General features: G+C 35.5%; 1 protein-coding gene across 7 annotated transcripts in view; it reads left to right on the top strand.

Annotated features, from left to right (window-relative positions):
• LOC127869186 (fibrous sheath CABYR-binding protein-like) overlaps nt 1–12,309 on the top strand; it is a 64,588-nt gene extending 52,279 nt beyond the window's left edge. For 4 of the 7 annotated variants that reach the window (XM_052411521.1, XM_052411519.1, XM_052411520.1 and 1 more), the window contains exons 15-22: nt 2,076–2,420; nt 2,965–3,058; nt 4,052–4,103; nt 4,593–4,661; nt 7,559–7,695; nt 9,181–9,331; nt 9,891–9,932; nt 10,507–12,309. In XM_052411521.1, coding sequence (XP_052267481.1) covers nt 2,076–2,420; nt 2,965–3,058; nt 4,052–4,103; nt 4,593–4,661; nt 7,559–7,695; nt 9,181–9,331; nt 9,891–9,932; nt 10,507–10,970 — 1,354 coding nt within the window. In that variant the 3' untranslated portion in view covers nt 10,971–12,309. The remainder of the gene's footprint in view (nt 1–2,075; nt 2,421–2,964; nt 3,059–4,051; nt 4,104–4,592; nt 4,662–7,558; nt 7,696–9,180; nt 9,332–9,890; nt 9,933–10,506) is intronic. The other 3 variants (XR_008044469.1, XR_008044468.1, XR_008044467.1) reach the window with 3 other exon arrangements.
• The last annotated feature ends 2,031 nt before the right edge of the window (nt 12,310–14,340 follow it).

The following is a 14,340-nucleotide window of genomic DNA, read 5'->3' as shown; positions in this document are numbered from 1 at the left end:
AAATCATACTGATTCTCTCCTGTCATTTAATCTGGCTATGCTGGATACATACATAGCACAGTATAATATGTGTGCATGCCCAACTTGGGAGGGTTGTAAGCTCATCTGACTGTGAAGTGTAAATGGGTTACCTATTGCAGACAGTAGATCAGGCATATACCATTTATGTTCTTTATTAGCCATAAGCAATTTTTCTTTTAATTATGTGCATAGCACCCAATACTTCATGTTTTTTCATGCCAGTTAAAATAAAAATTAAATCTCAACAAAATGAAAAAGAATTACTTGAAAAATGTAATACAAATGCTACTCAAAGGAATAAATGGATAACATTCTGCGTATTGATTGTTTTCTTTATGTATTGTTATCCCCCGCCATTGGCGGAGGGATATTGTTTTGGCATCTTCTGTCCGTCCAACACTTTTGTGTCCGGAGCTATATCTTGAAGTGCTTTTGCGTATTTCATTGAAACTTGGTATGAGTATATATGTGGATAAGAGGATGATGCACGCCAAATGGCATAGTGCATCATTGGATAATAACGGAGTTATGGCCCTTTGTATCTTGAAATAATGCTTTTTGTGTCCGAAGCCATATCTTTGAAGTGCTTTGGCGGATTTCATTGAAACTTGGAATGAGTTTATATGTGAATAAGAGGATGATGCACTCCAAATGGCATTGTACATCATTGGATAATAACGGAGTTATGGCCCTTTTTAACTTGAAAAAACTTTTTTTGTGTGTCCGGAGCCATATCTTGGAAGTGCCTTGACGGATTTCATTAAAACTTGGTGTGAGTATATATATGGATAAGAGGATGATGCACGTTGGCGTTGTCCATCCGTTCAGAAAACTTTTGTGTCAAGAAGTACTAGTATATTGGCCGGGGATATCAATTGAAAGAATTTGCTTGTTTTAATTATTGCTGTTTAGAGGTCTTTTTTGTTGTTTTTTCAATACAAAACTCTGCATGTTTTGCTATGCGTTTTTTATAGGACGAAAATATATTTGTTGCTTTTCGTGGTTTGCCTTTCGTATTAAGTATTTTTTTTTACCTCACCTGAGCACAACATGCTCTTAGTGTGTTTTTGTGGTCCCCTGTGGTCCCTGGATTGTTGTGCATCATCCTTCTCTTGATGTCAGTGTTAAACATTCACCTTGTTAACTCTCTAGAGGCCATATTTACTGTTGAATCTGTCAGTGTTAAATATTCACCTTGTTAACTCTCTAGAGGCCACATTTACTGTTGAATCTGTCAGTGTTAAACATTCACCTTGTTATAACTCTCTAGAGGCCACATTTACTGTTGAATCTGTCAGTGTTAAACATTTGCCTTGTTAACTATCTAGAGGCTTAATTTACTGTTGAATCTTGATCTTTCTCTTGATGTCAGTGTTAAACATTTGTCTTGTTAACTCACTAGAGGCCACATTAACTGTTGATTCGTCATTAAACATTCGCCTTGTTAAATCTCTAGAGGCCACATTTACTGTTGACTCTTCATTAACCTTGTTAACTCTCTAGAGGCCACATTTACTGTGGGAACTTCATACTCTCTAGAGGGCACATTTAATGTTAAATCTTCAGTGTTAAACAGTGGCCTTGTTAACTCTTTAGAGGCCACATTTACTGTTGAATCTTCATGAAACTTGTTTAGAATATGTGTCACCATGATATCTTGGCTGAGTTTGAAACTGGGTCATGTGTGATCAAAAACTGAGGTCACTAGGTCAAGTTACAGGAAAAGCTTGTTGACACTTTCGAGAAATCATTTATTGTTTAATCTTCATGGAAATAGAGGTCTGAACATTTGTTCTAATGAAAATGGTTCCGATTCTTAGAAAAACATGGCCACCTCAGGGTGGGGCACTTTTTTCTGTATGGTTATAGTTAAACCTTGTTTACACTCAAGATGTCTCATTTTAGTCACATATAAATGAAACTTGCTCATATTTCTTCTAATGATATCTTGGCAGAGTTTCAAAATGGTTCAAGTTTGTTATTTGTTGAAAAGCTTCGTCTTTAGTTGGTACAAAATAAATTGTAGGGCCAATAGTGTTCATGTTCTGTTACAGGCCTGTTACCCCAGCATTGAGTGTACAAGTGCCAAGGTCTCCAGTGGTGACCCAGATCCCAAGTTTCCAGTCTCCCATGGTTACCCAGACCCCAAGATTGCAGTCTCCCATGGTTACCCAGACTCCAAGGTTGCAGTCTCCCATGGTTACCCAGAACCAAAGGTTGCAGTTTCCCATGGTTACCCAGAACCAAAGGTTACAGTCTCCCATTGTGACCGAGACCCCAAGGTTGCAGTCTCCCATGGAGACCCCACGGTTTGTGGTCCCTGCTGTCAGTTTTGGGCCCAGGCCAGCTGTCTCCAGGCTACAGTCTCCTAGACCCCTCACGTTTCATGTTCCACCAAGGTGATATAGAAACTACTATTATTATAATATTTTTTGGTGCCATGACACAAAATATTTATGAAGGTTGTTAAGTAAGTTGTATTGTCTCTCTTGTTCATTTTATGGACCATAAGTTAAAATAGACAGGTGAGTCAAATGAGAATCTTCCGCAAATTTTGAAGCTGCCATAGTCATGTTTAGAGATCATGTATATTCAAGTTAACATTTTGTGAGGCACATTTTGGGGGCCAGAATTTTTCACAACCATAAGGGCACAGAGTTTTTACACAAATCTTAAAGAATGTTTGACTTGCTGTACATATTTATCAGTAGTGTAATATTTGTTGAACCTAATCCTCAACAGTCTGTAATGAGATGAATAGGATGTAATTTGTCAAACAAAAGATAAGGCTCAGCTCAAATATTTACTAAATCATTCCTGATGGCTGTCAGAACCTTTGCTGGATTTAAGATGAAAGTAAATATGCAGTACTGGTTGCCCAAATCTCGGCATATTGACAATATTTCATATCAAGCCTATATTGTTTTATTCATTTCTTTCAAGGTCTCCCAAGCAACTGATGGCTGTATCAGTTGAAGATCAAAGTCCCCAGCACATTACAGCTTCTCCAGAACTGATATTGAGTTCTCCTTTACAAGTATGATGTTTTTTGCATAACAAGTTAATATTGATTGACGTTTTTGCAGCATGGTTTTGTTTGTATGCAGCTTTGTTTAAATCGGGATCAGATTTCGTCTAACATTAATAGATTCACTAAATTTCTGCAGTGTTGTTTTCCCCTTTCATTTGTTAGAAATGATGCTTGTTCAACCGAATAAGAATTGGTGAACCAATATGTGATTTAAAAAAAAGAGATTATATGTTTCAGTATTAGCACCTTTTAATGATAAAAAAAAAATACACAAAATATATTTGTTGATCAAACCCTTATATTTGAACTATGTTACAAACAATTGAAGACTAAATATGATAACTTTTTTATATTTTGTTTATTTAAGAAAATACCAAATTAAGGTAATGTGTTAAGAATGTTTTACCTTTTTTGCAAATTTGTGCAGGACCATAGCAGGCAGCTCTCTTTATATATATTGAAGTATGAAAGTACTGGTACTTTCTGAATTTATAATTAAATAGGTATTTAATCACACATAGCTATAACTGTCTGTCATTCTGTTATTCTGTCCAAAACTTTAACCTTAGTTAAAGTTTTGCGATAACTTTTGAAATATTGAACATAGCAACTTGATATTTGGCATGCATTTGAATCTCATGGAGCTGCACAAGTTTGTGCAGGACCATAGCAGGCAGCTCTCTTTATATATATTGAAGTATGAAAGTACTGGTACTTTCTGAATTTATAATTAAATAGGTATTTAATCACACATAGCTATAACTGTTGTCATTCTGTCCAAAACTTTAACCTTAGTTAAAGTTTTGCGATAACTTTTGAAATATTGAACATAGCAACTTGATATTTGGCATGCATTTGAATCTCATGGAGCTGCACAAGGTCAAGAAAAAAAATTCAAAACGGTGCATTAGGGGGCATTGTGTTTCTGAAAAACACATCTCTTGTTTCTCAAATTTCCCAGTATTGGTTGAAGAAATATCAGCTGAGCTTCTCTTTCAGCCAGCATCCCAGTCCCCAATTACCACTGAAGACATGGAAGAATGCAGCACATGTAAGTATTGAAATTCAATTTTTCGAATTTACTTAAACAAATAATGTAATCTAGCTCTGAGGGTTTTGTACTCTTATGAGTAAGTTTTGGATGGAAAGAATACACTCAGTAGCTAGCCAAGTTTACTTTTTCAGATTTAATTCATTTTTTATTAGGATTTCATAGAGTACAAACCACTTTTGTACAATTAAAAATTGCGCCATGCTCTTTTGTTCAATCTGTCATATTGTATACTAATTTGTGAATGATAATTATGAATTTATGTCAATTGGTGTTTTCATACATCATCATGTCAGTAAAATGCTTGCTTTTTCAATGCCATATAATTCATTATTGAAGAATTGCAGTTAAAGTTTTATTATGTAGCAGTAACGGAGTCATTTTTACAAAACCAACCTGAATTTAAAGATATAGAGCTAACATGTACATAGCAAAAATGTTCATAGCAATCACAATAACATGAAAACAATGTATAATAAATTAATTCAGATTTCTTGCCGATGACAAAAGATGGAAGTGCGGATGTAACAACACTATCTGATAGCCCTGATAGAAGTGGTATGTAACACAAAGCTGGTGGGGATTATGGAAATCAAATGTAACATCACTGTCTGATAGCCCTGATAGAAGTGGTATGTAACACAAAGCTGGTGGGGATTATGGAAATCAAATGTAACAACACTGTCTGATAGCCCTGATAGAAGTGGTATGTAACAAAAAGCTGGTGGGGATTATGGAAATTAAATGTAACAACACTGTCTGATAGCCCTGATAGAAGTGGTATGTAACACAAAGCTGGTGGGGATTATGGAAATCAAATGTAACAACACTGTCTGATAGCCCTGATAGAAGTGGTATGTAACACAAAGCTGGTGGGGATTATGGAAATCAAATGTAACAACACTATCTGATAGCCCTGATAGAAGTGGTTTGTAACACAAAGCTGGTGGGGATTATGGAAATCAAATGTAACAACACTGTCTGATAGCCCTGATAGAAGTGGTATGTAACACAAAGCTGGTGGGGATTATGGAAATCAAATGCTTTTTATTAGTTCATCAGTCAGTAAGTCATTCATTGATCCCTTCAGTCATTAATATTGGGATGATAGGAATGCACTTTTCCATCAATCTGTCCATCAGTAAATCAGTAATTTATCCCCCGCCACAAACTAAAATATGTTTCCAACCTGTAATAGCTTTGATTTTATCGCAGCTTTCATTTCAATATATATCTCCTACCTACAATAGCTTTGGTCTTCCGGCAGCCATCATTTCCATAATATGTCTCAACATACAATAACTTTGGTTTTATGGCAGCTGTCATTTCAAGGCAGTTGAATGATTCAAGAGTTTTCTACACTACAAGGTCATTGTTGGAGCTCGAACAAAGGAAGTGATTGTCTAGGGCACCGGCAACAGCCTCGGATGGAAAAGGCAGACAGCCAGGAAAGACATTCCATGGTACAACAGGAGATAAGGTCAGAAGATACCCATTTGTCTGCAAGATCAGTGCAGATGGGCCAGCAAGGTAGTTGGAGTTGATGGAATCTACAAGAGAGAAAGCCGGCATGGAATGAGCTTTGGCGGTATGAACCTCCACCTTTCCTTTTTACTGAGATCAGTATATGATCTTTTGCTCACACCTACTAACCTTGAAAGTTGGAAGCTAAGGGACGACCCAAGTTGTCCACTATGCAGCCAGAGGGGGACACAAGCACATATCCTCTCATCCTGTCATATTGCTCACTCTCAAGGTCGTTTCAGATGGAGGCATGACCCAAGTCCTTATTCTTTTCTTACATCCTGGAGCAAGAAAAAAAGGAAGGAGCGACAAATCAACACCAGAGATCCATGTTACATCAACTTTGTGAGGGAAGGACAGAAGGGTAGCCAGATCACAAGCCTGCTACAAGAGGCAAGACACTGATGAAGGCAAGATGAAGGTCAATCTCCAACAGAACCTCGTATTCCCAGATGTTGTTCAAACAAACCTACGCTCTGACATAGTCATTTGGTCAACAGCTCCAAAGAAGATGATTCTCCTGGAACTGACTGTCCTTTGGGAAGAAAGAACTGATGAGGCAAATTAAAGGAAGCGGTCAAAGAACCAAGAACTGGCAGATATGTGCAGGGAGAGAGGCTACACCACCTGGATCTTCCCTGTGAAGTAGGATTTAGGGGCTTCCCTGCACAATCAGTGTGGAAAGGGCTAGGAGCTTTGAGCATCAAATGGCAGGGCTAGGAAAAGCTCTGTACGGGCCCTTGGCAAGGCAGAAGAGAGGGCGCCCAGTTGGCTCTGTCTACAACACAGATCAACACTTTATCAACACTGCTGCCCCGCCTTCAAGAGGGTGTTCTGGGATAAGGAGCAAAACATCTGATGACTGACGGGAACTCGGCTGAAGACGTCTGTGTAACGCAGTAACAACTGCATCACTCAACAGCTTTTGTCTCATTGCAGCTGTCATGTCAAAATAATTCCTCCAACATACGATAGCTTTTGTCTAATGGCAGCCATCATTTCAATATTATATTATGTCTCCAACATACAATACACGTAGCTTTGGTCTCATTGCAGTCGTCATTTTAATATATGTCTCCTACATACAATAGCTTCGGTCTTTTGTCAGCCGTCATTTCAATATATGTCTCCTACATACAATAGCTTCGGTCTTATGTCAGCCGTCATTTAAATATATGTCACCAACATACAATATCTTTAGTCTTAAGAGAGACGCCATTTAAATATATGTCTCCTATATACAAAAGCTTTAGTCTTATGGAAGCCGTCATTTGAATTCTATAATACATCATACATACAATAGCTTTGTCTTATTGGAGCCGTCAGTTTAATATTATAGTATGTCCCCAACATACAATAGCTTTGGTGTTATGGCACCTGACCTATACATATATACATATTACAATATGTATCCAAAATACAATAGATTTGGTCTTATGGCAGCTGACCTATACATATTAAAATATGTATCTAACATACATTAGCTTTTGTTTTATGGGATCAGTTATTTAAATAGTATAATTCTTCTCAAAAATACATTATATTTTAAAGCAGTCAGCTAAAGGTACAACTCTTATGTTTTATTAAGATAAACTTTAGCAAAATAAAAATACACATTCATGACCAAATGATTACAAATATCAATATCATATTAGTGTACTTTTGTTAACATAACCTTAATTTGCAAATAAAATCATATGTATGTATGCAATAAATGCAGTACCATGAATACAGTATACAACATAATACATTTCTTTATTGTCACTTACTTTATGTATTATTTTCTTTAGGGTTATGAGTTGTATTTAAGTAAATCAAGAAATAGTTAATTAGTTATTAAAGATGCTTGAAGATTGGTTTTGAAATATTTATAAACAATCATTTGAATTGAATTATGAAGCTACTTCAATAGCTGTTAAATCTTTCCGAAGAAGCACTCTCTGTGGCATCAACAACTGGAACCACAAGTCCCTTTGACATTGAGAAGCACAGGCAGAGAATGGCAGAGTTAAAAAAATCTCCTGGACAGCCAACGTTTGTTGCTGACCGCCGCATGTTTCCAAATGAGGTAATTTAGCATGAAGCGATTGCGTGCATAAACTAAAGTGAAGAGTTAAGGTAGCGCACCTCTAATGGGCACATATTCAAATATAATTTATTTAATTATTTTCTTAATCAGCATCATTGCACTGAACTACATGCAAATTTGTAGGTAGGCTTTCCATGCTTTTAAAAAAAATATACCGATTTTTTCAAAACGACCCTCTCGCTCGGCTTTTGTCCAGTTTATTTTAACCCCAGGGGTATATAAAAGTTCCATAATTCATTCAGATTTCCAAATAAGGGCATGCAGTTGGTGTGTACAGATGCAGTAAAGGTGTTTAAAGTTTAAACAAGATGAAATTAGTATTCTTTTACATACATTTATTTTTTACAATTTTTTTATCTATGGAATTGCGCCATGAAATGTAAGTGATTTCAGCCAAGTAAAAATTGGGGCGGTTTAAAACAAAGTGTCATAAAATTCAAAATAGTATCATTTAAGTTATATTTTAAACTAATTTTTTATATAAACACTATACACAGCAAAGATACCAAGAAAAAGACAGATTTACCGTTTACTTTTTGAAATAAACATAAAAATGCAATATGCATCATTCGTATTTTCAGCAGTAAATTACCCAATTTAGCCAGAACGTTGTTTTAATTAAAAAAATTGAAGGATGTTCTTTCAATTTTCAACATATTTGACAATAAACATAGCTTATATGCTATATTAAATCAAATTACGTTAGAAAAGAAATAAAACGCGTCGCAAAAAGTATGCAATACCGGCAGGATTCGAACCTGCGCGGGAAGATCCCAAAATATTTCTAGTCCATCGCCTTAACCACTCGGCCACTTCAACGTCACATCAGTGCAACCTTAAATTAAAAATCCATAAGTAAACAGGTAAAAAGGCTCGTCAATCTGAAGAAATCGCGAAATCGTATTTTTCAGATGATAATTGGATCAAAGTCAATATTTACCGGTATAGTGAAAATAATGTTTTCTAAATGAATTAGGTAAACACATATCAAAATTCGAAGTTTGAAAAAAAAATGCATCTCTCGGAAATAGCCTCATCATTTAAGATCGGCAATGATCGTAAAATAAATCGCGGGAAATCATTAGAGGTGCGCTACCCTAATTTTGTGTTTCTGAGTTGAGTTTATTGGTTGGTTACCTGTATTGGTATTCTGGTTATATAGAAATTACAAAAAAAGTAGTAAATTAAATTGAATAGATATAATTATATATTGTGTTGTTGACTCACATTACTTGATATATTATAACAATTATCAATACATGTACCTGTATTTTTGGGTTAAACTTAAATTGCCACCTGATTATTTCAAGGTTCCATCTTGATCTTAAAATATAATAATAAAAGAACGCCCCCTTCTCCCCCATCCCCCCCCCCCCCCCCCCCCCCCGATCATTGATGTTTTTGTATGTTTTTGTAAGGTCAAGTAACTAACAGCTCATTGATGTGGTTTATTTCTCTTTAAAGAGTCCTGACCATAAGCCTGTAGGCGGAGCTGGTGACCATGGTAACATGGATGAAGGCAACAAGAGCAGCCTTACTGGCATGGATGGGGTGATGCAAATTGGCATGGATGGGGTGATGCAAATTGGCATGGATGGGGTGATGCAAATGTTTGGTAATATTTTCATGGATGACTAGTGGAATATAACAAAGTTGGAGGCCCTTATAGTCTTTAATATCATTTGTTACAAACAACATGACAGTGGGGTCTTTATATATATGCCTTATTATGTTGGGGGCATAGAGTGATTGTCTTGTCTGTCCTTCCATCTATCCATTCATGAAAGATTAAGTTTACTGAACCCTTTCAACTAGCAACAACACTCCTTGCTACAACTATTTTATACATATACAGTTGATGCTTACGACTATACTATATTCACACATTTTAACACTTTGACCGTTACCAAAGTGAGAATTAAAATAATATAAATGTGCTGAATCTCGGAAAAATATTTTTATGGTTGCATCTGGCAGTACACTTCTTGATAAATTATTCGACACATATGCATCTATCAACATTGTCTTTGAAACGCAAACTTATGCATGCCGAGAAAGTTGAAAGAATGAACATTTGCTCAACATTAAAAATACTGCCATTCAATACACTGTATTAGTACATTGCATTTACTTATATAAAAACAAGCACCATTTTTGCTGTTGGAATATTGCAGCCTCCGGCGACCATGGGCATCAGAGTTCAGATGAGAAAAAAGGTAAGTGACATTGCAGACACTATGTAAATAGGATATGAATAAATAAAAAAGCTAAGTAACTTAAGGAATACATAGAAACAGTCTTTGTATCTAGAATTCATAGAAGTTGAATAACAAACAATCATACATTTTACAGTAAACTTATTTTTATGTCCTGTTTAAATTTTGTATGCCCCCGGATCGAATGATCGGGGGTATATTGTTTTTGGCCTGTCTGTCTGTTTGTCATTCTGTCTGTCATTATGTCCCAAAACTTTAACCTAAAACTTTAACCTTGGTCAAAGTTTTGCGATAACTTTTGCAATATTGAAGATAGCAACTTGATACTTGGCATGCATGCGTATGTCATGGAGCTGCACATTTTGAGTGGTGAAAGGTCAACGTCATCCTTCAAGGTCAAAGGTTAAATATATGGATTCAAAGCGGCGCAATAGGGGGCATTGTGTTTTTGACAAACACATGTCTTGTTTAATTAAGTCGTACGATGCTTAAGCTGCGATTGCAACAACTTTATTTATCATACTGCATCTGAGGTAATGTGTTTAAAATAAAAAATGCACATATTTCTGTTCAGATTATACTCCAACAACCCCATCCTTGTTTAACTTCTCTGACAAGGAGACTACAAGTGAGGATTCGCCCAACGTAGATAGGTACCTTGAAATGTTTGGCTTTGGCTCCAATGATGAAACTGGTATTGTGAATGGCTTCAACCTCAGCCTGGACAACAATTATGAATCTGATGTCAATAGTACCAACAAGTCTCTGTTTAACATGAATTTTGGAAATGAAGCAAGTACAGAGAAAGGTTCAGCTTTCAACTTCGATTTCGGATTTGGTACAAGCACAGATGCAGTGGAGGGCAACAGTGAGCCAGTGTTTAAGATCAATTTTGGGGAAACCAGTCCAGGTATCGGGAACCAGAAGGATGCAGATCCAACTGGCAATTACCTGGCCATGATGTTTGGTAATGAGCCTGAAGGAGATACTTCTCAGGAGCCGGCACAGGAATTCAAAATTAATTTCAAGCTGGTGTAAATAGGCTTGACTTGGTTAACAAAGATGGACTTCATTATGGTAACAAATAGGTATATGTATAATTTTAAGTTGAATGTTAGTCTAGTTTTTGCTTTTTTGTTATCTTCGATGATGATTTGTTGTGAAGTTTAATACTACAAATGGAATTTAATGAAGTGGCTGCGTATCTACAAGACAGGCAGTATTTTGCCTTTGGTGTTTAGTGTGATCAGATTTGAATGACTTACGTTGTCGTGAATATATTGTAAGGAACAGAATATAAGACTGTGTAACATGGTCTGTTAATGGTGATTGCATACTGATCTCTACATCTAAATGACTCTATTAGCCGCAGATGGTTTATATAAATCAAGCTGTCTCCTCATTATGGCAAATACATAATTAGACCTGAATTGAGATGATGCCAAGTCTTACAATAGCAATTTATTTTATGTGATAATGTCTATACATGTTTACGTCCTGTTTAACATTTTAATTCATCAACGATTTGTTTTTTGTTAATATTTTTATATTATCAAATGCTTTAATGTTGAATTATAACTTAAGTTTAACTGTTGTTTGCAATAGAAAGAGGTAATATACATGTTTCAACTAACATAATTGCAGTTGATTTCTGTGATAAACATTTATGTTGTTCGTGTTATTTCATATTCGTGTATTGTTCATTTCAGTTACACAAAGTTAATTTTAGTGACGATGTTGAACTTAATATTCCGCAATTCGTTGTTTAACCATTGATCTCATGATATGGGTAACACATGAAATGAGGGCTTCTAGTTTTAAATCGAAATGTTTCATTTGAAGTGCAAGCCCCGGATGGTCAACGTGGAGCTATGCACACGAAGAACACAACAAAAATATGTTACTAATTCATATTTAAGTAAAAAATTTACTCTGATTTTTCATATGATAGCAAATAAACATGAAAACATGATCGTGTAATTGAAGAATGACGTAATAAGAGATGACAAGGTAGGCCGCTTGTCTTGTAAGAATGACGTAATAAGAGATGACAAGGTAGGCCGCTTGTCTTGTAAGAATGACGTAATAAGAGATGACAAGGTAGGCCGCTTGTCTTGTAAGAATAAAGAGATGACAAGGTAGGCCGCTTGTCTTGTAAGAATATTCTTTATTATCAATCCTAACAATATGTCGATGAAAACGAACCAGTAAAGAAAGCATTGATATTTGGTTAAACAGTCAGTCTTTCGTCATGAAATGAAAGTATACGATTTATTATGATTTTTTATTTATAGATACGGTTTTGTTGATGTTTTAAATGTCTGTTTTGATTTATTTTTGTTCAGTGTTCAATAAAACGCTTTAACGCAAAATTTGAGTATTGAGAATAATTATTGGACTTACAGGAGCAAATTTCTGACAGAAGTTGGACGATTAAATCTCCTCAGGACGACATTATTGCATCATATTCTGCTAAATCATCTTTTAATTAGGAACGTTTAATGACATGTTCCTGCGTTTCCTCACTTGAAAATTATATGACAAGTACCACGCTATACAGAACATTATTTGACGGAAGTCAAATGAGTGTTTAGATATGTGATGCTTTGACTTGTATTTCTGCTATGATGATTCAATTTCATCCAACCTTCAATGTTGCACTAACGACGAGCAATTATCATTCCCAGTGCAAAGCTAACAATGTTATTGAACTCGACGAGAAAACGATGTAACAAACGGTTATTTTAGCATGCGATGGGAAAAGTTATTAACGAAGTCGCATGATAGATTCTACATAAGGTTGTTTGAATTTTTATTGACTAAATGAATACTCAATTTCAAGATAAGTATAATGAAACCTATTTGCAGTACTTATCGATTCCAACAATTTAGCCATTAACGTTTCCGGGTAATATTCTTGGCGTTGTCCTACAAGTACTTTCCTGAAGATGATCTCGTTGCACTGGCACATCTTGTGATGTTCTTAGAACGGTTGAGCCAGATTAATCAATTTTTTAACAATAAAAAACGAAATGTTACCAATTTATTTGAAAGCTATCAATAACGGTTTTCGTTGAAATAATACCGAATTAAACAAAAACAATAAGTGGTTCGCGCATTTTGTTCCATGGTGTACACACCGGGTCATACAGACTATGATATGTGACGTCACGGTATGTTAACACTGGTTCAATGTGTCAGATTAATTAATGTACGAAAAAATATTGAAATGTAGTAATCAGAATAGTTTTCTGTTGATATCTAGAGATGATACAAGCAGTCATCGTCTATATCTCTAAAAGTCGAAAAACCGCGCATTTAGTGCAACTATAATAATATAATACGCTATATCAGAAAATATATCGGTGTCCCATGTACAAAGCATATCGCCACAGGATAGTGGATAAAATATATAGGAATTAGGCACGAGTTGTCATATCATACCATATTTCATTAAACGAGTTCAGAAATTTTGTTAGTAAGCGAGCCTTTGGCGAACTTACTAACGAATTTCCTGGACGAGTTTAATAAAATATGGTATGATATGACAACGAGTGCCAGATCTTTTTTATCACATGCTTTTAAATGAGCAAATTAAATAAATAATTACGAAAACATATTGATTAATCCCGAATGTTGTTTACATTTTGTGACGTCATTTTACGGTACAACGTCTTTTCAGCAAAATGCGATTGGTCAATAAACGAAAACTAAGCCAATGAAAACGCTTACACATGTTATATTACACATGTGTAATTAAAAAAAAAATGTAATGGTTGTATTGCATGGAAAACAGGGTATAGCATGTGATAAACTTGTTTATGATATAATGAGGTGGATGTTATACAATGTTAATGTGTTTAACATATGATATTCGTAAATAGTAAGTTGAAAAGGCGTTTAGTCCTCGTAGTAACTAATTCACCAAACAATAATCTGAAAAGGGAACCAAAAGCTAACGCGATAAATAACGTTTAATCATTATGGAATTCTCAGCAATAATCAGTCATTTTATTGCTTGTTACTATTATATGGATTTAGCAGGACAAAACCTAAAATTTTCTGTGCCGTCTATTCCTGTCACAAAGTCATCGTATGTGAAGATATTCAGTGCACGAAAGACGTGATGAGCACGTAATTGTTTTTAACTTGTTTTCTTTGTTTTGTTGGCATGCTTACTTCCGTGTCCCGCAAGGTATCCGATATCAATAATCGGTTGAATTGTCGAGCACACCAACTGGAAATGGGCCGTAGACACATACAATACCTTGCATCTGTGCTTAATTGTTAAGCTTTTGTTTAAACTACAATTCGAAGCTGGGCGTTCATGGTTTGTTCGGTCGAAGTTTTATATTGAAATACGCATGATCTATGATATATTGTCATGTCATCTTTTAAATAATTGACC

This window comes from Dreissena polymorpha, chromosome 2, assembly GCF_020536995.1.
Source record: "Dreissena polymorpha isolate Duluth1 chromosome 2, UMN_Dpol_1.0, whole genome shotgun sequence".
Classification (NCBI taxonomy): Eukaryota; Metazoa; Mollusca; class Bivalvia; order Myida; family Dreissenidae; genus Dreissena; species Dreissena polymorpha.
Note: the sequence above shows the minus strand (reverse complement) of the source record. Positions and strands in the feature narration are given on the sequence as shown.